Source organism: Hoplias malabaricus, chromosome 2, assembly GCF_029633855.1.
Source record: "Hoplias malabaricus isolate fHopMal1 chromosome 2, fHopMal1.hap1, whole genome shotgun sequence".
In the NCBI taxonomy this organism is placed as follows: domain Eukaryota; kingdom Metazoa; phylum Chordata; class Actinopteri; order Characiformes; family Erythrinidae; genus Hoplias; species Hoplias malabaricus.
The window spans coordinates 37,791,865-37,813,423 of NC_089801.1; the positions used below are offsets into that span (position 1 = coordinate 37,791,865).

The 21,559-nt window shown below is 40.2% G+C and overlaps 2 protein-coding genes across 5 annotated transcripts; both read right to left on the reverse strand.

The window, feature by feature from the left end:
* Positions 1–698: 698 nt before the first annotated feature.
* arhgap35b (Rho GTPase activating protein 35b) lies at positions 699–16,744 on the reverse strand. Of its 4 annotated transcripts, none has more exons than XM_066659112.1 (8): positions 16,037–16,744; positions 9,446–13,463; positions 9,073–9,214; positions 8,549–8,626; positions 8,312–8,443; positions 6,537–6,642; positions 5,380–5,531; positions 699–3,188 (listed from the first exon to the last, which is right to left on the reverse strand). In XM_066659112.1, coding segments are annotated over exons 2-8 (4,344 nt in total). In that variant the 5' UTR covers positions 13,178–13,463; positions 16,037–16,744; the 3' UTR covers positions 699–3,186. The 4 variants fall into 4 exon arrangements, with proteins under 4 accessions (XP_066515209.1, XP_066515208.1, XP_066515207.1 ...); XM_066659111.1 differs by having other exon boundaries at positions 5,151–5,531; XM_066659110.1 differs by adding an exon at positions 15,283–15,415 and having other exon boundaries at positions 699–5,531.
* Positions 16,745–17,883: 1,139 nt separating this feature from the next.
* Positions 17,884–20,276, reverse strand: fxyd2 (FXYD domain containing ion transport regulator 2). Its single transcript, XM_066650355.1, has 5 exons — positions 20,152–20,276; positions 18,710–18,745; positions 18,176–18,250; positions 18,010–18,046; positions 17,884–17,908 (listed from the first exon to the last, which is right to left on the reverse strand). Exons 1-5 carry the CDS (start codon positions 20,159–20,161, stop codon positions 17,884–17,886), a joined length of 183 nt encoding a protein of 60 aa, XP_066506452.1. The 5' UTR covers positions 20,162–20,276.
* Positions 20,277–21,559: the final 1,283 nt, after the last annotated feature.

Below are 21,559 nucleotides of genomic sequence, written 5' to 3' on the forward strand. Positions count from 1 at the left end.
CAGTTATAACACAAACACATTTATTGAAATGCTAAGGTCAGACAGAGCAGCAAAAGAGCCCAGTTTCAAAGTGAATTCTAATCCGTTAGGATCTCTTGGATCTTGCTGCAGTTTCTCACTTGCAAGAGAACTGGGGAAAATTAGAGATTGTTTCTTTAGCAGTTCATTAAATCTCTCTCTTTCCTGTGTGTAGTGTGACGGTGTGCAGCTGTTAAATTAGTTTTCATTTTGACTCAAACGAACGGTCCATGCCAATCCTACGGACACTGTGAACACTGAGAGCAGAAACAAACTGCCCGCCTTAAAACAGAGAGGCATACCACTTTGCCTCACTGATATAAGGGTTGTATGATTTGAGGTTTTAAGCATCTTTAAATATCTGATAATCATATACCAATGACTAGTTATTTAGTATCTCTATAGTACAGAATATAATAAAAAAAAAAGGTCTTTATTCATCATTACTGGAAAGATATGGGTATTTCTCTAGAACTGAAAAATTCTAAAGCACTTTTTCTGTACTTCAATTGTTTGATACATTGAGAGTTGGGGCTGATGTTGGATTAGCAATTAGAAGACAGCTGTAGTATTGGCAAATTATATGGATGACTATATGTAAGTGGGACTAAGTAGCAATGCAGCAACACTGAAGACCAAACCAAGTGCCAAACAAAAGACGCTGAGATCTTTCCATGTAACAGGACTGATTTATTGTCTATGATACAGCTTACATAGAGCTCTCCTGTCTCTGCTCCAGGAGAGGCTCTGCTGATGTTTCTTTTGATTTCACACAATTTACATCTTTAAATACATTTTATTCATAATTCCATGTTTTCTCAAAATACTGAAAAGTGGCAACCCTTTCTCCCGGCAAGGGTTTGATTTTTTTTTTTTCTTTTCAATCATGCATGGTACTGAGTTCACCCTAAAATCCATCCACAAACAGAAAAAAGTTGGTAGTTTAGTATCAAAATAAACAGCATCCATCGAGTTAAAGGCAAAAACATGAGACGTCTCACGCACACGAATGAACACCCACTGGAGTTTTCTATTTACTTCACTAGAAAAAGAACAATCCGAACAATCTGCCTTGTGGCATGATTATACAGAAGCTGAAAGAGCTCAGTGTGATATGGTCGGTCTCTGTGTCTCTTGTATACTGCCTCTTAGTTTCCTCCCAAACAGGATACCATACGCCTCCCACTCAGCTAACAGCAAGGGTCGAAATTAAAGGCTTGATAATCTGATACAAGTCCCAGGTTCAAGAAGAAGATCTGAGACAGGGGCTGTTTCTCAATAGCAAGCGCGCAAAGAACAGACATTTTTTCTAAGAAATAACATGATAGAAAAGACGACTCCTTAGTTAGGGATGATCTAGAACAACCTCTGGGTAATTAAACCATTCTTGGTGTTTGTGTTCTTGAATACGGGAATGTAAATCGGGTAGTGCAATTTGATGTCAAGCAATAAACAACAACTATTGAGAAACAGCTTGATTTCAGAAGCAGGTGATGATTATCTATACTTAAAAATAATCAGAACATTCTGTACATTTCAGTACTGAAAGTACTGCACACACCTAAAAACTTCTCAATGCAAATTTACCCCAACAGCTCTGTAGTAAACTTGTTGGTTTTATAGATGAAAAAAACAAGTCTATTTCATTTCCCTTAGAAAAGAAATCTGTCTATTCATATCAACACAAGTTGATGACTGTGTACATTTATTTTGGATGTCTTCTTTAAAACATCATCATTGGAAAACAGACAATATTTTCTTAGAAACAGGTGTATTAAACGACTGTACAGTAGGTGACTACTGATAACCATGGAAAAAGACAAACTCCTATGAATTTCACACTATGGTCACTAGAGGGCAGCTGATAGTAACTATCCAATACAGCCTATGGAGCTTAGGGTGATGGAGAATGTCTCTGACTCCAAGTGTAACTCATGTTCTCCCACACAGAAGACCAGGGTTCAATTCCCAACTCAGACAAGAACACAAGGCCATACTAATGAGTCTCTGGGCACGACTTAAGCAACATTACATCTGCCTACATCTGAACCATGATAAACTGTGTGAGCTGCTCTGGAACAGGATTGTGCTAAATGCCATCAGTGTAAACATGTAAAAGAAGACATCCTCTGACATCAATATGTAATTGTACCCTGTGTTTGGGAGGAAACTTGTCAACAGTCAAACCATCAAACACAGTTTCTCTCTGACTCTATGTACTTTGAGCCCCCAACTTCACAACAGCCTTCTAGTTAGAAGTGATTAATAGCAAACAAGGATCAGCCACTTAACTAGACATAGTTAAAAATTAAAGAGGAGAAGATGCGGTTACAGTTTCTAAACACAGTTTGTTAAACCCTCAAATCAAACCACGGCTGATAATCAGCTGAATGAACAATCATGGGCAATTTGGGAATATCTGGACACATCCACATACGCTTTAACGACTCTGAGGCTCCTGTTGAAAAGGACACAAAGACCAACCTGACCACAGCTTTATGTATTTTTGAGTTTTGCAGCATTTTAAATCTGACCCATCAATCCATCCCCACAAATGCATACTTTCACAGCAAGCACAGAGAAATCTGATGAGCTTCAAGAACACCAGACTATGATCAGACACCAAGAATTGATGTCAACCTACAGGAGACAATGTGCACTGTTTTCAATATAAAATACTTGTATTTAATGCAATTACTAAATAAACACTATCTCCCACTGTAATATGAAAAGACTTTGTAGTTGTTTAGCTACTAAACAGTTTCTAAATAATGTAAACTGAGCCCCACTGCTTAGCTAGCACCCAGAGAACTTTTTATTTTATTTTTTTATTGTGGATGTGGGCAACATAACAGGCAACAGCCAATCTACGAGTTTACAGGTCAGATTGCACTATTAGTGTCGTATCATAGCAGGCCATAACATAGCAACAGGCTAACAGAAGTGCTGTATTTCATATTAGCTTACTGGATGAAGTGTGCTACCATTTCTCATTCAGGTTTTGAGAGAGAAAAAAAAAATAAATAAAAAAACAGCCTTGTCCAACATCTCCAGCGGCTGTGAAAACACACAGTGGTGGGTGTGGTGAGGACAGGCCAGTTACTGAGCTCTTCATCTCCTCAGGACCATCAAAAACATTCATATTTCATCCAAGAAGCCAAAACATTTTTCTGTTTGGGGAAAAAAAGCATGTATAAACAACGGAGCTTAAAGTTTTCATCCACAACATATCATGAAAACATCCATTCAAACTAGTGTCTGAGTCTAGCTGGCCACTGAGCACTACTTTGGTACTGAAGCTACTGTACCTTGGCTGGATTTAAAAAAAGAAAACGAAAAAGTAGGGAGGGGCATTTCAAGCAAACAATATGATACAAATCTCAGTCTCTGAAAGGCTTTGTGTTTTAAGAGAAGAAGAGTAAAGTCATTTACAATCTACACACAATGAACTGCTGGATCTCAAGGGTTTCTTTACATTATAGGGAAGCATAAAATGCATGGACACTGGGAAATGAGGGAGGGGGGCGAGAGAGAGACTGATGAACGTGTAAATCTGAAGACATATTTAAACAATCATGATATGAGTTAATGTCTACATTAGTCATGGCTTAGCCTCAATGACAGAGGTACAAGAAACCCCAGGACAAAATAATAAAAGACACACAGGTCAAAAAAAAAAGTCCCAGACACGGGATGGGACTTAAACCAATGCGATTCAGTGTTATGTTTCACAAAAAGAGGTCTAAGGAAAACATCAAATAAGGAAAATCAAAGTGCTTGAGATTAGTAAGTTAAAACGGTGCAGTTTCTTATCATTGTTGTTCTGTTTTCTTTTGTGAACAGTCAGAGGGGGTCCTTAAAAGGCCTATCAATGTGGTTTTTGGAATATTCATATCCTACGTTAAGGTTGTGAAGGTTTCAGGTTCGCCCTTGGTGAAGAGATTACAAGTTCAAAGAGGTTAAACGTCAGTTCAGAGTCAGAAAAAAAAGCCCTGGGGCACTTCTTCACCCAAAGTTAAAGTGCATCCCCCCTTCATCCAGCCAAACAAATCCCAGCGTTCCTGGAAGAAAAAACTGGTCTAGGAACAAAAAGCAGGTCAAGACTCCCAATGGCTGAATTTAAGGGAACAGATCCACAGGAACCAATGAGAGCAGAACTTCACAAATGTAACACCTCAGCAAGTTCTGAGGTCTTCAAGTCTTGAGAACAGAGAGGAACACAATTTAACCATCATCTTCAGTCTTTTAAAACCATCACATAGAGTAAAATCAACACGGAGGGGTGGGTCTGTAATTGTGGTCCAAGTGGTAAATGAAGGGGCAGCAGCAGCGATGCCATTCATCAAAATAAATAAATAGAACATCTTCCATACTCTCCCAAAGTGATCTTCACTGGATAGAGCCTTCAAAGAAGGATAAGTGCCTGGATGGATGGAGCATCCCAACTATCTTCTTCATCTTCTGTGGCCCAATAGCAGCCACACACAGGAAAAGAATGAGTGAAAGAGAGAAAAACAGACAAGAAGAGGGAGAACTACACGCTCAAAAGTCACTTGACTGCAAAATTTTTTTTTTCATTAAAAAGGGAAAGTCCTGATCCTTCTGCACAGTGACAGCCCCACTCTGTGGAGGGTGCCTATATCCAAGGACATAGTAAATGTAAATCGAAACGTAAGATATGTGAAATTTGTGTGAGGGGTTTAAGCTGTGAGAGGTTTGTAGTAACAAATGTATGTGATGTGGACAATCAGCTGTGTGAAACGTGGAGATATAGCTGAGGTTTTTTTTCTCATCACCAAATGAACTTCAGTGCAGTGGATGACCAAAAGTTCTGTTGCCAAGGAGAGTGGACGGTTTGTAGTTAGTATTTAATGCATTCTGGATTTTTGTTTATGGTCAGCATTTGACATTTTGCAGCCCAATTTCCCCATTATCAGTTTAATAATAATAAGAAGAAGAAGAAGAACAACAACACACTTGTGCATGTATGCACATTCAACAACATCCTCAAATTCGATGGAGGAAAGAGGATTCCACTTGACCAATTGCAAAGTGCGGAAATTTAACGTCGAACCCTGGAAAAACTAAGTGTCCTGTGTGTGTGTGTGTGTGTGTGTGTGTCTGAACAGCACCTCTCTCACAGTGTCTGTGGCTCTGAGGGGACAGCGTGTGGGCTCTGAGGTGGTGAGTTCGGGGGCGAGTGCAGCAGAGGGCTGAAGTGCGGTGGCGGCGGTGGGACACTTGGGGGGGCAGGAGGCGAGGGGGGCATGGCGGGGGTCAGCAGGGGAACCATTGGCCCTGGAGCCCCGTAGAGTCCAGTGGGGGACTCGGCCGGGGCCTGGTTGTAGAAGAAGAACGCACACTGGTGGATGAAGCACTCAATGATTGTCTGGTAGGTGCGCGTGGCCGTCAGGGCATCCATGGTGGTGAAGTCTGGACGCATCAGCGTGGGCCAAAAACAGATGGACAGGTTCTCACTGGTCATCAGGTTCACACGGTTCCATTGGCTTACCCTGGAAGATGGAAATAAAGATGCAAGAGTTTGATATAAGAAACTAGTCAAATTTTACCAGCATCTGTTTCAGGTCTGTTGATGTATATAGGTCACTGTAAGCAATGAGAGTATACAGTATCAAACCACAAACGCAAGCTAAATTTATATATAAAGATTAAAATTATAATTATGTTATAATTACTTCACACGAAAATAGGTTAGGGATATTTACTTATTTATTATTTTGTTCTCAAGGGTGGAGAATATATTGTTACTGTTCAACAAAAAATCATCCATCTCCATTTTGGTCCAGATTTATATTATGACATCATTCTAAAGCGCAATTTATACTTCTGCATCGAACCTACTGTGTAGGTGAAGTGTTGACATGCTTCTCTCCAGAAATGTAACTATGCGCCATGTCAGTGCAGACCGCAAGAATTCTGACTGGTCACTGCTCGGATGGATATGTTGAACCAAAGAGAACTTCTCTCCTCAACACTATAGAGACCGCAGACAGTAGTGGTCATAGATATCCTCAGATATGGTGTGAACATTAGGGATGAAGTGGGACTATACCGGAAAACGTGTCGGCTTTGGATTTGTTTCCTTCCTGGCACTTCATGTAAATTATGCTCTGTCCCAAACAACAACCTACTCCCTAAATAGTGCACTTTAAAGATTTATAAAAGTAATTCTACTACATCACGGCACTGTGTATTACATAGTATAGATGAAGATGTTTGAGATACGGAGTAGGCTCTGTGTGGAGTCAACACAGAAGTATAATCGGCCTTTACACAGCAGCTGTCCTTCACATGTGAACATTTCATGATTAATGGACCAATAGAAATGTGTAAAAATTTCTTGGAATTAAAAGTTTCACATTGACTTGTACTGAGAGTTAACATATTTTCCCTTCTGTAAAGTTGCTATTTTGGAGATACATGTTTTCCATTGGACAGCGACAATATATATTCTGATTTTAAGAAAATCTAAAGCAGGAGAAAAACAAGACTCTTACTTGTTCAAGTGGCTCATGACGTGTTTGAAGACTTCATAATTCTCACGGGGAAACCTCCTCAGCACATCCTTCATGGTCTGCAGCCTCTGCTCTCGATCATTAATTTCTGCACAAATGCATGTAATAATTACAAACACTAAACAATGCAGAAGAGTAAAAAAAAAAAAAAAAAAAAAAAAAAAAAGTAGGCTTAAATTATATTCTCCTATGTCTCCATAAAGTCTCATTTATACTCCCTCTGCATACAGAAAAGTATGCATGCGCTTCAAGCGATATAACCATCACTGCCCACATACTTTGTGTCAGCTCCTTTGACGTGGTTGTTGAGAAACACATCCAGTAGAGGGCAGTTTGGAGTAATAATCAAGGCCACTAAATACCTGTCTTACCAGTAAGGGAAATTGATGACACATTATTTCCAATACTTTCGGATGCCCACCAGGGCATTCAATTACTCGTTTTGCCAGGTAGCCTCGCACATCAAGCATGAGAACCGACATACAGTGTGCCTGTGAGTGAGGCAGAGCAATTAGCATCACCATGCACATCTTGCACTGCCCCCACAGTCTCCAGTGGTATTGCTTCTTGTGGAGAACACACCAAACTCCTAACAGACAGTCACCCGGAGTGGGACTTGAACCCACAACCTCCAGGTCCCTGGAGCTGTGTGACTGCGACACTACCTGCTGCACCACCGTGCCACCCTGTGTACAGGATTCCTCAACCTATCAAAAGACAATGCAAAAATCTGACTGAAGCTTCCAGAGCATCCAGACAAAGGAAGGGACTAAAAATCTGATCGGAATCACATCACCTCCAAATGTGGGCTGGATCTGGAATACATGGGTTTTTCAGCTACTGCACAGTTCTGCCATTTCATGCTGGAGTCCAGTTGTTTCCTCTGCTCAAACACACCTGGTTCAAGCAGCTATCTTTAGCAAGTCCTTCACAAGCACTATTCATCATTTTGCAATAAGGAAAACAACTGTTGCAGCACTACCACATTAATCTGAAAGACATCATCAGAAGGTCTTCTAAACTATGAACTAAGGATTCTATGTAAATAATAGCAACCTGACAGTGGTTAACACTGAATAAACTAAAAGCTCACAGTGTATTTAATAAAATTCAAATTAAGCAGTGACCAACTGCTTTTACAATCTGGGTTCACATTTTCCTCTGCAACTATAATCTGCTGTTGGAACTGCATAAGATTCAGATGTAAAGGCAGCCAAAATCAATACTAATGAATCTTTAAACCCCCCCACCCCCCAACTGACCACCTAGAATTTGCAGTGCCTGGTTGAACAGACAGGGACTATTACTCTTTTTTTGTTATCAAAATAACTAAGGCTTTGTTATACTCCTCTCTGTCTTGAGGGTCTCATTGTCCTCTGAATTATGTGAAAAATGGGTTCAATTTTTTGACAGTTTGGTGACGGGGCAATATGACAAATGGTTGTAATAAACAAAAGGCTTCTCTGAAAAGATTATGGCTCATCATCAGTGCCTACAGAACACTAAACAACCAGAGGCTTCTTTACAAAGAGTGTAGAATTAGTCCTGTTTAATTAGTGCAGCACGATATGTTAACAAGCTTCTGTGGTCTTTGTTTACGTGTGTCACTAACAGCACCATATACCTTTCAGTTAAAATACTGTGATGCAGATCATGCTTCATGAGAATGTCTGTAAGTATCTTGGTATTTTATTTCTGCCCACCATACATGGAAAATAAATTAAAATTAAAGAAAATTAACAATGGAAGGATCTTACTGAAAGCTTCAACCAGCTCCACCTGGGCAGAGTATGGAACCAGGGGCTCAGGCAGCTCAGAGAAAAAGCTCTTCAAAGCTCCGGCCACTGTGTTTATTGTGAAGTCCTTCTCCACCAGGTCCAGGCCATGGTCTATGAAGGAGGAAAAGAAAGAGAAAGAGAGAGAATAAACCCGAGTGGTTTGACATTTGACCTTCCACACATTGATCCGAATGGGTTCTCTGGATGTGCACTCACCTTGCTCAAACTGCCTCTGCATGCTCTCCATCTCTGCCTTGTTCCCACTAACTCTGTAAATACCCTCTGTGGTCAAACCTGAGAGACAGAGAGACAGACATAGAGAGAGCTTAGAAGTAAATATAAATATCTGGAGAAAACAGATGACTAGATACATCTTTTTTAGTAACAAAAAAAAGAAAACTAAATTCTTTAATTACTTGACAATCTCACTTCTGTACAAAAACTGCTGATATTCCATGTGTGTCAGCATGGAGGTCAGACTGTAAATAGTCTGTGCATCAGTGGCATTAGAAAAGAAAGAGGAACTAGAGTACCAGACAATTTAGGATTGAATTACGATCAGCAGTGCTTTAAAAGGAACTAACAATGCTGACACACCAAACATAAACCCATCAGAAAAAAAACTAAATCCTTCAATTTATTAATCCATAGACAATTCAAAACATCATGATTGTTTACTGAAGTTCTAATAATGTTCAGTTAGTCTAATCTCTAAGATAAGGTAGATTGAAATCAATTACCTGTGGCCTCAATGAATCGAATACATTTATCGATGAACAGTGGTATGGGTCTGTCAGGAGACACAACATTAACCAAAGGCACCCCAAAGTAATTACTCTCCAGAGGTTTGGAGATTGAGTGTCGAGGCTTTGGTCTGGTTTTCTGTGAATAAAAAAAATAAAGAAAAGTAGTAGATCTGAGTCAAATTACACCACATTTTATAGCAACAGTGTTTAAGCAACAGCATCAATGGTAGAAGTCATGTCCTACCACAACCCTTTTGATAAGGACAGTAGCAGTGTCAATATTGACCCAGAATATCAGCTGGGTTCATCACATTTTAAACGTTCATGTTGGTTGACAACAGCACAAGAAATATTTTTATGAACTTACTTTGCCTGGTCGACGAAGGCTCCTCAAAATGTTTCTCTTCTTGGGATCTTCCCCTTCCTCAATAAGTGATTCTCCCTTCAGCGTGGTCACTTCATCTTCCTTCGTCTTTGGAAGGACACCAAGCTCATCATCACTACCGATGGAGAAACTGGTGCGGAAGTTACTAAATTTGCCTAAACGCTTGGAGCGATCTCGGTATAGCCGTGGCTTGCCTCCTGCTGTAGAAAACTTGCGTCGACGCTCTAGAGAGCTGCCATCTCCTTCACTATCAGACCCGTTGCCACCTCCATTGGAGTGCATCCTGTTGGAATTCCGGATGGTGATGATCTTACCCTGTGTGCTGTCATGCGGCACAGAGTATATGTTCTCTTCATGGCTGGGTCGAGGCTTGGAAACGGCATCCATCGGCTCAGCATAATCCGAAGGATCATAGATCCCATCCCCTCCAGGAGGCCAGGTCACATTGGAGGTAAGGGACCGGCGATGGCTGACCGGGTCTGTGTAGGGGTTATAGTTGTGCTTTCGAAGGTCAAAAGTGACACTGGGTCTGGGCCTCACCTGTACAGGGACTTTGTTGTTCAGCTTGTTTTCAAAGGTGCTGAGTTCAGAGATGACCGAGAACGTGTCACCTGAATCAAGGTCAGGCAGTCTGAATCCACTATGAGAGGTGAGGGTGCTATCGTGGTAAGGCGGGGAGGCTTCCATGTCCTCCTCAGAGTCTAACAGCATTGTGACAGGGCTAGGGGAACCACACTGGGGTGAATACACATTCTCATTCATGCTACAGGCTTCTGCAACATTATCGTACATATGAGTGGCCTCCACGAGGGTCTTCTTCTCTACGACTTCCATGAAGAATGACTGAAGGAGATCTATTCGATGTAGTCCTCCAACAACTCCACCGGGTCCACAGATCACGCTAGCAAAACGACCCTCAATTTCACGGGCCAGATCCTCACCCTGGGTCAGCAGATCTCGAGCAAAATCAGAGTCTGTGAGCTCTGCCTGGGTTTCTCCTACAGCTATCAGCTGGACTGGAATGATGTCAGGAACCTCACAGAGGAAGGCACACAAGGTTTCAAACGAGGCCTTTCGACGAGCCGAGTAAACAGCTATGTACCCATGTACCAGCCGACTTTTACGCATGGTAAAAGCAGCATGGTATGACAGCAGGGACAGCTCTACTGTCTGTCTATGGCCACTCACGGTTAGGTCCAGCAGCACGGAAGTACTACTGGATTGCGGAGATGTTGGCCTGCAATGCTGAGGCAGCATGAAGGGTGCAAAAAGTTGGTCTACATCGTAAGAGTCCCCACACATTAGGCACATGACAACACGCAAATCTGCCTCTGGATTCTGGTCCTGCTGCAGGTCTCTGATACTTGGAGGCAGGGTTGGTGGGGGTGGAGAACTGCTACGGAAAACTGCATTCCTCCTCGAGTCCAGCAGACTTTTTAGGACCTGGTTTATCTGTCTTTCATTGACATTACGCCCATAGCCAGATCCAGGGGAGGCAGGTTCCAGAAAGTTACACTGCAGTTTCATAGCTACCTGCTGACCCTGAGAGATTAGGGTTTGGGCCGTCTCCCCACCAATATCACTCAAAGCTCCCACACCCCTTTTAGTGACTAACAAAAGAGAGAGGGGAAGTTGTGCTATGTGGTTTTCCCTCCTGCCAAGTGTAGATTCTCGCAGCTTCTCAATACTTTCCACAACATAAGACAAAGATTCCTTCGAATTATACAAACACAGGCACCCATGAGGTGTGAACGTGGCTGTATGGAAAGAGTTCACAGGAAGCCTCACATTGCCTTCAATGGGTCTTAGAATAAGCTCGTAGAGTTTACCTTCAAGCACGTACCGGTCATCATTGGTACACAAAGCCCGAATCTCATTAGCTAGCTCTCTTGCTAAACCATCCTTTCCCAAGATAACAAGATTGATACGATCTGCTTTGCTGTCATTCATGTGAGACTTTCCAAAGGAAGGGTAACGTGTGGGGAAGCATAAGGCCAATGTTTGCTCGATCTTGTTGTCAACACAGTGTGGGCAACTAGGGCAGGTATCCTTGGTTGGGTGATAAACAAAATGGATGTGCTTCAATACTAAAGCATCCCTTTCTGCCTGCAGCTTCTGCAGTGCCTTGAATCGCAGCTCATCTCCAAGTACTTCTTGAATTGCTCCCATCTTTTCTTTACTTGGCTTGGCATCCACTTCAAGTTCATAGAAAAGCTCTGAATACTCCAGCAGAAGTTCCTGGAAATCCTCCTTTGCCCTGTCTATGATCACCTTTTGATGCCTATTGTAGATGTCCAAGTATTCTGGCTCCTCCAGCCACTGGTAGAAGTCTTCATTCATTATGAAGCTGCGTGCCTCTTCCCATGGTTTTCCAGGGGTGACAAAGGGTGAAGATGCCAGTTTCATCTTGAATTCATGTCGCATCTCAGCACGCCTGCTCTCATTACGCAGATGTTCAAGGTGAGCATCAAAAATTATTTCAGCTGCAGTCGTGTCCAGCACATCAAAAGGAATGCGTTCGTCCTCCATATTGTCGAGATGAGGGGTGTCCTCCCATGGTGCATCCTCTAACACAACAAACCAATGGTCAAAGTCCTTCTTAGACTCAAGCACCTTCTGCACCCCAGACCAGCTCAAATGCTCAATCTCATCCAGTTCAGATACTAAGGAACTCAAGGCCAGGGGAAGAGTTGAAAGGTATCCCTTCCGACGTCTCTCAATGTGCTCCTGTTTAAGTCGATGTATATGTTGCTGGAACAGTTTTTTTGCTTTAGCTGTACCTTCTAAAAAAACATATTCCTTGTATTCAGGGGCTGTTTGCATGCGCCGGCTGACATTGGGCCACGTCTCATTGTGATTCTTCACTATGTGGTTTACCAACCATTCATAACGGTCTTTTGCAGAGGCAATTAGCTGACTCTGATGCTTCAGAGCTTCAAAATAAGGGATTATCTTAGGCTTGCCCCTCCCTTTATCAATGAGTTGAATCAGAGTAAGAAATGCTAAGTCCACATTGACATTAGACCGAGCTGATGTCTCAACCACCTGCAAGTTCTTCTTAGTGATTGCAAACGTATGAGAATCCTTGATGTATCGTTCAACACCTTCATCACATTTGGTCAGAACCAGCACAACAGGCTTTTTTGTCTTGCCCAGGTGATTATACAAGTTGGTGACAAACTTCATCTGGTCATCAAAGTTTCTGTTCATCCCTCGACTTACATCAACACAGAGCAGAAAACCATCTACCTGCAGTTTCCCTTCAGGCATTTGCTTTTGCTCAAAATCCTGCTCAAGTCCCAACTGGTCTGTGCAGAAATACATAAGCTTTTCCGCAGATGCCAGTTTTGTGGATGCAGCTCTTTTGATGTAAGGCTGTAACGCTGTGCTACGATGTGGCTGAAACGTTTGGTCATCGATGAACTCTGTCTGCTCCACGACATGCATCCTGCAGTCTGCGCCATCTTCCAGAACTCGCTCTACCTCTCCCCAGAACAGGAAATGGTCATTGTTGACAACACGGCCTCCAAAATCGCTGGTACTCAACACTGAAGTGTGATCCAGATGAAAGTCATCTGCGCTAGGGCGGACAAAACGATTACACAGGCAAGACTTGCCAACTCCACATTGGCCTTTCTCTTTCTCAGTGCCCGACAGACCAACAACAACCAGGTTGTAGGTGGGCGTCCGTGAATCTTGCTTTTTAGCCATCATCGTATGCAGTCACACATCTTGCCAAGCCACAACGGTTGACACAGGCTAACTCTCTGACACGTGTCCATAAAAAAAAAAACTTCCCTTTTATACAGTCACATCTGCCTCAGTCTTATTCCTGCTCCGTTAGCCCAATTACTCCTTTACATCTGAAAAGGGAGGTTACGTGTTTTTTGCCCATTCTACAGAGAACAGGAGGTACAAAGCTGAAATGGTGGTGATTCAAAAGGGCAGGTTTGATATGAAGTCAAATCTGTGGACTGGGTGCCTTTTACCAAAAGTCATCCTGAAAACACAATGAAAAAGACAGGCACAATTACATACTGTTAGCAAAACAATTTCCTGTTTCCTTCCATATTTTCTATAATACTGCACATTTACGTATAGATATTGACACTATCTTTAAAATATGCCTTGACTAGTTGCTTTATCTGTCAGAGCTGATCAAACTTCAAAAAAGCTTCGTGAAGCATATTATATAATGTAAGATAAAATTAGATTTCTTCAGTATTGCTTAGATTTTATTTAAGTCAATCTGTCAAAGGTAAATCAAACCTCAATATGAAGTACAATCAAATGATAATAGAATAACCACCTTCATCTGACTGTAGAACCTGAAGCCTGTGTGCAGCACGGAGTGTTTGCACAGGGCAGGAATCACATCTCCCACTGAGCTTCAGTAATGAATAACAACAATGACATATGTGCAGATCTAGTATCACTCTGATCAATAAAATTATGTAATAAAATCAATGACAACTCAAATTTCATTAAGATATTTATATCAGCACATGTTACAAGCCCTTAATATGGCTAAGATCAAATGCTTAAATGTTTTTTTTTTATGTCAGTCAGTTTTGTTAATATCTGCTGTGTAAACAGGTACTGATTAGAAAACTACAACACAGCTCAAACTTCCTTCTGACACATAGACAAAAAACATTCACACAACCACTATCTATTTATAATGAATAGGGAACAACATGAATATGAAGCTTCCTTCCATAGGCAGACACACCTAATAAAGTCAGAACAAAAATTTTGGATAGGCATAACTTTGTCAGAAAATACTTCCACTATTCTAAGTGGAAAATATGCTCAAATGGTATAAATTCCACTGCAAAACAGAGCAGAAATCCAAAATATAAACAACATTATCAAGGTTAATATAACAACATTTAAAAAAAAACATGTCCAGAGAGAGTGATACTAGAGGGAAATAAGGGAGACCGAACAGGTGCTGAACCTATAACTGCGAACAGGTGCCATAAACTGCATCACATCACATCGCATGCATTATTATCCATCCAGCCCCATACATCTACATGAGCCCAGACTACTCTTACTGGGTAGCCCACTCATCAATAAAACAATAAACTTTTATAGGATAACCAACTCAACACTGCCTTGACAGCACACAGTAATCAAATCAATTAAAAGTGCTGCATAATTTTGGGATGTTATTTGACCAAATCATGCTATGTTTACAAATGTGCGATACTCTTTTCAACTTGTAGTATTTACTATATATAAAAAAAGCTTTTGAGGGATAAGGAGAAAAATAAAACACATTTTTATGTTTCATCTCTTTCCAATATGTTAAATCAAGCAAACAGTTATTGTATTCAGATTTTCACCTAGGACATTACCACAAACTTTCCATTTGACCTGGCGTGCCCAAAATGAAGATTTTAAAGGCTGAAAATCACAAAATAAGTATAATTTGTAAGAGTTGCCGGGGATTTATTGGCACCCAATGTAGAGTCAACAGGGTAATATATCGCTATTGTTAAGTTTGGGCGGGGGGATAGCTCCCTGTCAGATATTTTTAGTTTATTCAGTCCGAAAGCAGACTGGTAAAGTCTCAAGAATAAATGCTGTAAATATTGCTCACTCTGCGTGTGTCCCGATTTTCTGTGTTGTGCACTATGTAGCTCAGGACCTTTTTATTTTACACAGAAATGTGAAAAGTGCACTTACAGTTAATTGCAGAAATGTGCACATAACTACGGGGGCTAAGAAACGTTTTGTTTGTTCCCCAGAGTCGTTATTTTAAGCTCTACTTTGTGCTCTATGTAGGGAACACGGTGCCATTTGCTACGCACCCTCAGTGTTTGCTGCTCGGCTCAGCTACAAGACTGCAGTTAAACCACACACGCCTTTCTCCATCTTCTCATCCCATTTTCCAGTCCACCTTAAGTGGTGCAGCAGTTACATTCGGCATCCTGCAGGGATCAACTGATTTAAAGAAATGCAGATTAAAGTTGTGTGCAGAACTTAGGGCCCACGGGATCAAATTATATAAAAACTACTTTTGGAGATGTATTGCTGATTTTATTTATTGTTATACATTTACACAGAACACAATATTGCACGTTTTCACAAATAGTTCGTTTACCTTAATATGTTGTATGTACTCTAGAATGCATACTCTGTGTCTGGTGCAACAAATATCACTTATTATACATAAAAAGTTGATATAGAGCAGGTTCGATGGGATTTGAAACATGGATTAAGTTTCTGGATAATAACTTCACTTAAAAAATCTATTACAAATGCATGGATAATGTAAAAATAAAGGAAATAAAGTATTGCAGCAAATCTTATTATATCAAGGTTTTCTACAGATTAATTAGTCGGGCGCGCAGAACGTAAAGAAATTCTGCAAGTAACTGCTGCACCATTCAAGACATTTAAGGTGGAATGGATCATTAGAGCTGCCTTGCATCCTCAGCTGTCATAGCTGGACTAGCCTGCCATGCAGACGATTTTGAGATATATACAAGCTTTTTAAAAGTAAGGGAAGTCTATTCTGATTAGGATTTATTGATTATTCGTATTAAACATAAAAATGAATACCTTCAGTGCCTGTGTCCGGTCTTTCTCTTCCCAAAAGCCCAGTCCAGGCCAACGGTGAGAGGCTTTGTCATTAGAAAACGGGCAGAAAACAGCAATAAATGTCCCGATGAGTTTAAGAGCTTCGAGGGCCTTACTGGGCTTTAGATCAATGCAAACCAGCAGTATCCAGGTTTTCAGTGAGGTTTTATGCATTTGGGTGGAAGAGGCTGGTCTCTTCTGCGCGTGGAGTAGCGTGGAGAACACACGGGTTTAAAGGAGTGGCGGTGTGCAATATAGAGAAACGGATGTCCGCTGGTTATCTACAGCTGGTTGTTTCCATTAGAAAGGAGGAAAATCCCTGGATTTCTGCCTCTTCCTCTGGCCTTTACCACGTTGCTCTGGACCCAGTGAACGCTCCCCTTTGTTGTGGCTCTAAAAATGAACTGTTTTTCCAGCGCGTCGCGCGCCGCCGACTCTCCGCAGCGAAGCAGCTTTCCTCCGAATTTTACCGGTGTGGATATTAAACCGCTGCAGTGTAAGTAAGAGCGGGTTTCCGAGTTGCATGTGGCTCAGCGCTGGGCTTCTACAGTTTTCCGATAATGGCGGACCCTCCGCCCCAACTCTCCCCTCTCTCTCTCATTCTCTCTCTCCCGTTTTTTCTTATCCGTGGAGAAAAAGGAGCGCTACGGACACAGCCGAGCAAAGCCGAGTGGAGCCGAGCAATGACGAACATCCGAACACAGCCGAACAGACCCGAAGCTCGCCCCTGTCGTAGACGCCTGTATATCTGCTTTGGTGTATTATTAAATCCACATAAAGACCACCACCAGTAAAATCATACTCATGTCCGCGTGGTGTTGTTTATAAGCTAGACGATGTATCATGCATGAGTTAAATAATCAAACACATGGAATTTTCCAGCCAAATTCAGACAGCTATGGGTTCTTACATCATAAACCCAAGGAGCCAATCCCATCAATGTGAGGTGTTCAGCTTCCCATACTGAAGACAAATGGTGACGGGAGAGATTAACTGTATGTTCATATATCTACTCATATTTAATGAAGGTATATGATGTGTAAATTTACATCTAGACCACTTTTTAAAAAGGGAATATTATTCCTTGAAATAACATGTATGTATGTACATCTGGTGAACAGAGATTAGTCTGAGACACTGGAAAAAGAACACACAGAAATTCTTAAAGAAATGTGCAAAACAGAGAATCCTTTTAATTCATATTAAAGCGTAGAGAAGATCATTTTAAATATGAACTGTGCTCTTCTATCCATTATGTATTTATACACCAGCTTACAAATATTTATAACCTAGAAAAAAAAATCACAGATTATTGCTTTTTAAATGTAATCTCATGTTTTCAGGTGATAGAGGACTGTTCTTAAATGGCAGAATCAGCAGAGACATGTTGGGATACCTACAGAAAGAAGAACAAAGTATTTTGCTTCTAAATTGAGCTTCACACATGTAGTTTGGTATTTGTCCAGTCCACTGAAACTGGAATGTTTCTATACAATCAAACATTTCACATTGGAACATATTTGAATCAATGTTGCTTATATCCTAATAACTGAATTATGCAGAGATTTTGAATAATTACTGAAATTTCCATTTACTGCGTGAAAAAGGCTTTATTCCCTTAAATGTGGGCTTTTTTCACAAGTTGGTCTTAAGAAGTTTTAATAACACTTTACTAGACTTCAAGTGTCTTTGTTCTAATCCTTTCAAAGGTTTCAGGATTACTACAGACCACAAAACAGAGATAAAAAGACAGACAGAGAGAATGTAGAAGTCTTTGTTAATAAGATGTACCTCCAGTACACAAGTATTTCACTGCAACCAGGCTGAGTTTAAAGGTCGTCCAAGTTCACAGGCCTGAACAGAACAGAAAACACAGGTGCCTTACTGTCTATATGTCTATATGTGTGTGTGTGTGTGTGTGTGTGTGTGTGTGTGTGTGTGTGTGTGTGCTTTACTTTGCCGCTCGTTTGCTCCCACAGGTTAGTCTTTTGCCTGTCAAGAAAAAAAATGATCTCCATAAATGACCCAAGCTACAGATGACCGCTCATGCAGGCTGGGTGTTTTAAAGTGTCATTTAAAATCAAGGTGTATATTATGTGATTTTTATTAATGGTCACTTGCCCAGAATAATGGCAATGCCCAAACAGAAGAGAACAGCTGCAAAGATCAGGCCTCCTCTTCTGATCACTTCATAATCTTAGACAGACAGACACACACACACACACACACACAAATACACACATTGATTCCTAAGTGAATATAAATATCTACATCCTTTACAGAGAACACACTCAAATATGGCATTACCTGCAAATTGTAGCTCACAGTTTTATGAGGCATGGGGTAAGGGGGGTGCAGTATGTAAGGAAATTATTTAGAAGAAACAGAACAGATGTGTACCATATGTTAAAAAGTGCAATTATGCAAATCTGTAATTATGCATTAAATGTGCAACATGTTCTGTGGAACATGTTCTCACTTATTTTATTTTGCCCAAACCTTATGCCATCATCACTAACAACACACACACTGTTCATATTCTCAGGGATCAACACTAGATGGCAGTACAGACGTTTATAAATCATTAGTCTAAATACAAATCCCCTGCTGTGGGCTGTGGTTTAGAAAGATGTGATTCACAGTCAGTGACTTTACCATAGTTGAAGGCACTATCAGAAATGTCAGGGTTCTCTAGAAACAAAGAAAAGACAGAATTATTGAGATCTTTATTTTGGTTATCGTTACCTCAAAATTCCTCCTAGACATAATCAGCCACCAAAAGACCACCAATAACAAGTTGATGTCGTGTTTTGGAGACTGTTAAACTTGTGAGCCAGCCTAACCACACAGGGTGACCAAGTACACCAGCACAAGACCAGACTGAAATGGAAGTATTGTTGGTCTCAGCAGAATTTAACTACAAGTTTATATTTTTAAAATAAATAATTAAAAATAAATATTCATATAAATAATTAAAATATATAGTAATTTAAATACTAACATAAATAACCACTTACATTATGCCTTACCTTTGCTTATGTTGGTTTGCTACTACTTGGTGGTAAAAATAACTTTTAGCAACTTTCAGTTTTCTTTGACATATAAGCATTTTAGATCATAGCTATCATACATACATACATACAGACATTTTCTTTTCCACTTCTCCATTTCAGGGTCGCGGTGTAGCTATGATCATACTTATCATAATAAAAACTAGCCTTTATAAACTTTAAACCACCTACACATAACCACAGAACAGTAGGAACCCCATCACAGCAGTAGAAGACTCTCACAAAGACAAAATCACTTATTAAATGTATTAAATATATTTGTCTGCTATGGCTCAATTGGGAAAGCTCTGTTATAAGATTGTTTTTGGTTTTCAACTGTGCTAATGTTCCCCCTTATTTCTCTATGGGGTTGTTGTTTGGTGTTATTTCCATGTACTGATAATTAGCTGGAACCCCAACAGTCCAGCTGGAGCAATAATGCAAGGACTGCAGGAAAATGTATTAATGGAGGAAAAGAGGTTATGAAAGAAATCAGTTATAGAACAGCTGTTTATTTATAAACCTGTCACTGGTTAAACACATGGTCATGTCAAATTTACAAAACTTTCTACAAACTTAGTCAGCCATGACCTATTTAATATCTAAATGTTGTTTCTTTAATGTAGCTTCTAAGTAATATTTCAGTGCCATATAGACTTCAATTTTGTTAGCTATTAGATGCCGTGCTAAACTATCAAAGAAAAGACACACCAGACATCTTCAAGTATTAATTAAATGTGGGCTAAAGGTAAAATTTTATTTTTCTAAATACCAATAACATTCATGTAAAGCTTAGTTAAATTAATTGAACTTTAATAATTAATTAAATATACAATCTTATTTAGATCATGTAACAATAAGCAGCCAGTAAGAGCAGTGTTTGTGTTGCAAAGACTGGAATCATGGTCAACAAGCATGACCCTGCATGGTGACCTGTGATACCAGCACCAGACCAAACAAGCATAAACCAGAAAGGAATTTAAGCAATTTGTTTTGTTACCAAATTAATTTGTCAAACACAACAAATGCACAATGTCATTGACTTACCTCCCCCCATTGTTCAGGATGTAACAGTAGCTGTAGGTTGCTAAGGTGTGTAGCAGCGTTGTGTTTGTTCAGGAAAGTGAGTTCATACTGATGAAAACATTTGGTGCCTTTGAAACTGTAAGAACGCCTGAGAGGAAGGGGAGGGAGAGAGAGAAAGAAAGAGAGAGAGAGAGAGAGCGGGGGGGGGGGGGGTATTTTTGACCCATGTGAGTACACTGGTCAAGGTGGCTAATCCATAATAATTATCCTAAACCAACAACCTTCAGAAGGGCATTATATGAATTGGTTGGCAAAAATACTTTTTTGCTTTTTAATATTAGCATATGGCTACAACAAAATGCCCAGAATGCCCCTTAATCAAACCTCATCTAAGCCACATTAAATTAGTGTATTCATGTGATTTAAATAACAGTTTACCTTAGTAAAATATAAATAAATGAAACCTCACAGTGTAGCTAAACATTCCAGTCAGCTATTTTAGGCACGAGTTCTGAACGTTTCCCCCCAGAATCACTGTTATTACTATTTAAATACATCTTTCTGTAGTTTGGGAATACAAGATTACTTACCAGAATCAATCCATATTGCAAAATACAGTCAGTTAATGGAAACAGATTTTTGGGCAGTTATTTTAAGTCAGCAGGAATGTCCTTGTTTGTTACCTACAATCTCACCATATACATTCAATGCAAAACTTAAACTATTATTCTTGCCATAAGTGTCATTATTAGAGCTTATATAGCTACTGTTGCTTGATGAGACTAGTGCATCATGTCAGTGACTTTCTATGTCCATGTTGAGTAACTGCCTTCCTTGACTTTCTTCACCAGTAAATAAATCCAGAGGTTACATGGATTGAGCATATGACTCTAATGCTTTTTTCCACCGTTATCACAAGACAAGCGAGAGAGAAAAGGTATGTTCTGTGTGAGTGAGTGGTTAAGGTTTAATCTCCCAGATTCTGAAGGACTAATGGAAGACAAAGCTTAACAAACACAGCAAGTACATCTTACCATTTTCCATTCTCAGTTTAAAATTTAGTCCTACACATGCTTTTCCCTCCACACACAGAACCTAATCTAATGAATCTAATGTCTAAACAACCAAGAAATACATGATAGCCTTTTTTGTTCCCATTTAGACCACATTTAAGCATTTAAGGTAAGAGTGATATCAATTTATCATGTCTAAAACAAATACTAACCAAAAATCCACCCTGTTGTGCCCCAAATGTCTTGGGTACATATATAAATCCTTAGCTATCCTTGGTTTTAGCGGATTTGTGTGAAGCAGTTAGAATCAAATATGTGACGACATAGGCATGCAATTCTCACAATGCTATCTGCTGTGTAAAAGGACATAGAATCACAAATTACAAAAACAAGACTGCACAAGGCCTTAGAGGCAA

What these genes read in the sequence shown, in the direction of transcription:
- arhgap35b (XM_066659111.1), bottom strand. Translation starts at nt 13,177, where the DNA reads ATGATGGCTAAAAAGCAAGATTCACGGACGCCCACCTACAACCTGGTT. An exon ending in GGAGCTGGTTGAAGCTTTCA is followed by an intron (nt 6,643 to 8,311) that starts GTAAGATCCTTC and finishes GCATTTGTGCAG; the next exon opens with AAATTAATGATCGAGAGCAG. An exon ending in GTCATGAGCCACTTGAACAA is followed by an intron (nt 5,532 to 6,536) that starts GTAAGAGTCTTG and finishes TCCATCTTCCAG; the next exon opens with GGTAAGCCAATGGAACCGTG.
- fxyd2 (XM_066650355.1), bottom strand. An exon ending in TGATAGTGCCTTCAACTATG is followed by an intron (nt 18,251 to 18,709) that starts GTAAAGTCACTG and finishes TGTCTGTCTAAG; the next exon opens with ATTATGAAGTGATCAGAAGA. An exon ending in GGGAGCAAACGAGCGGCAAA is followed by an intron (nt 17,909 to 18,009) that starts GTAAAGCACACA and finishes TGTTCTGTTCAG; the next exon opens with GCCTGTGAACTTGGACGACC.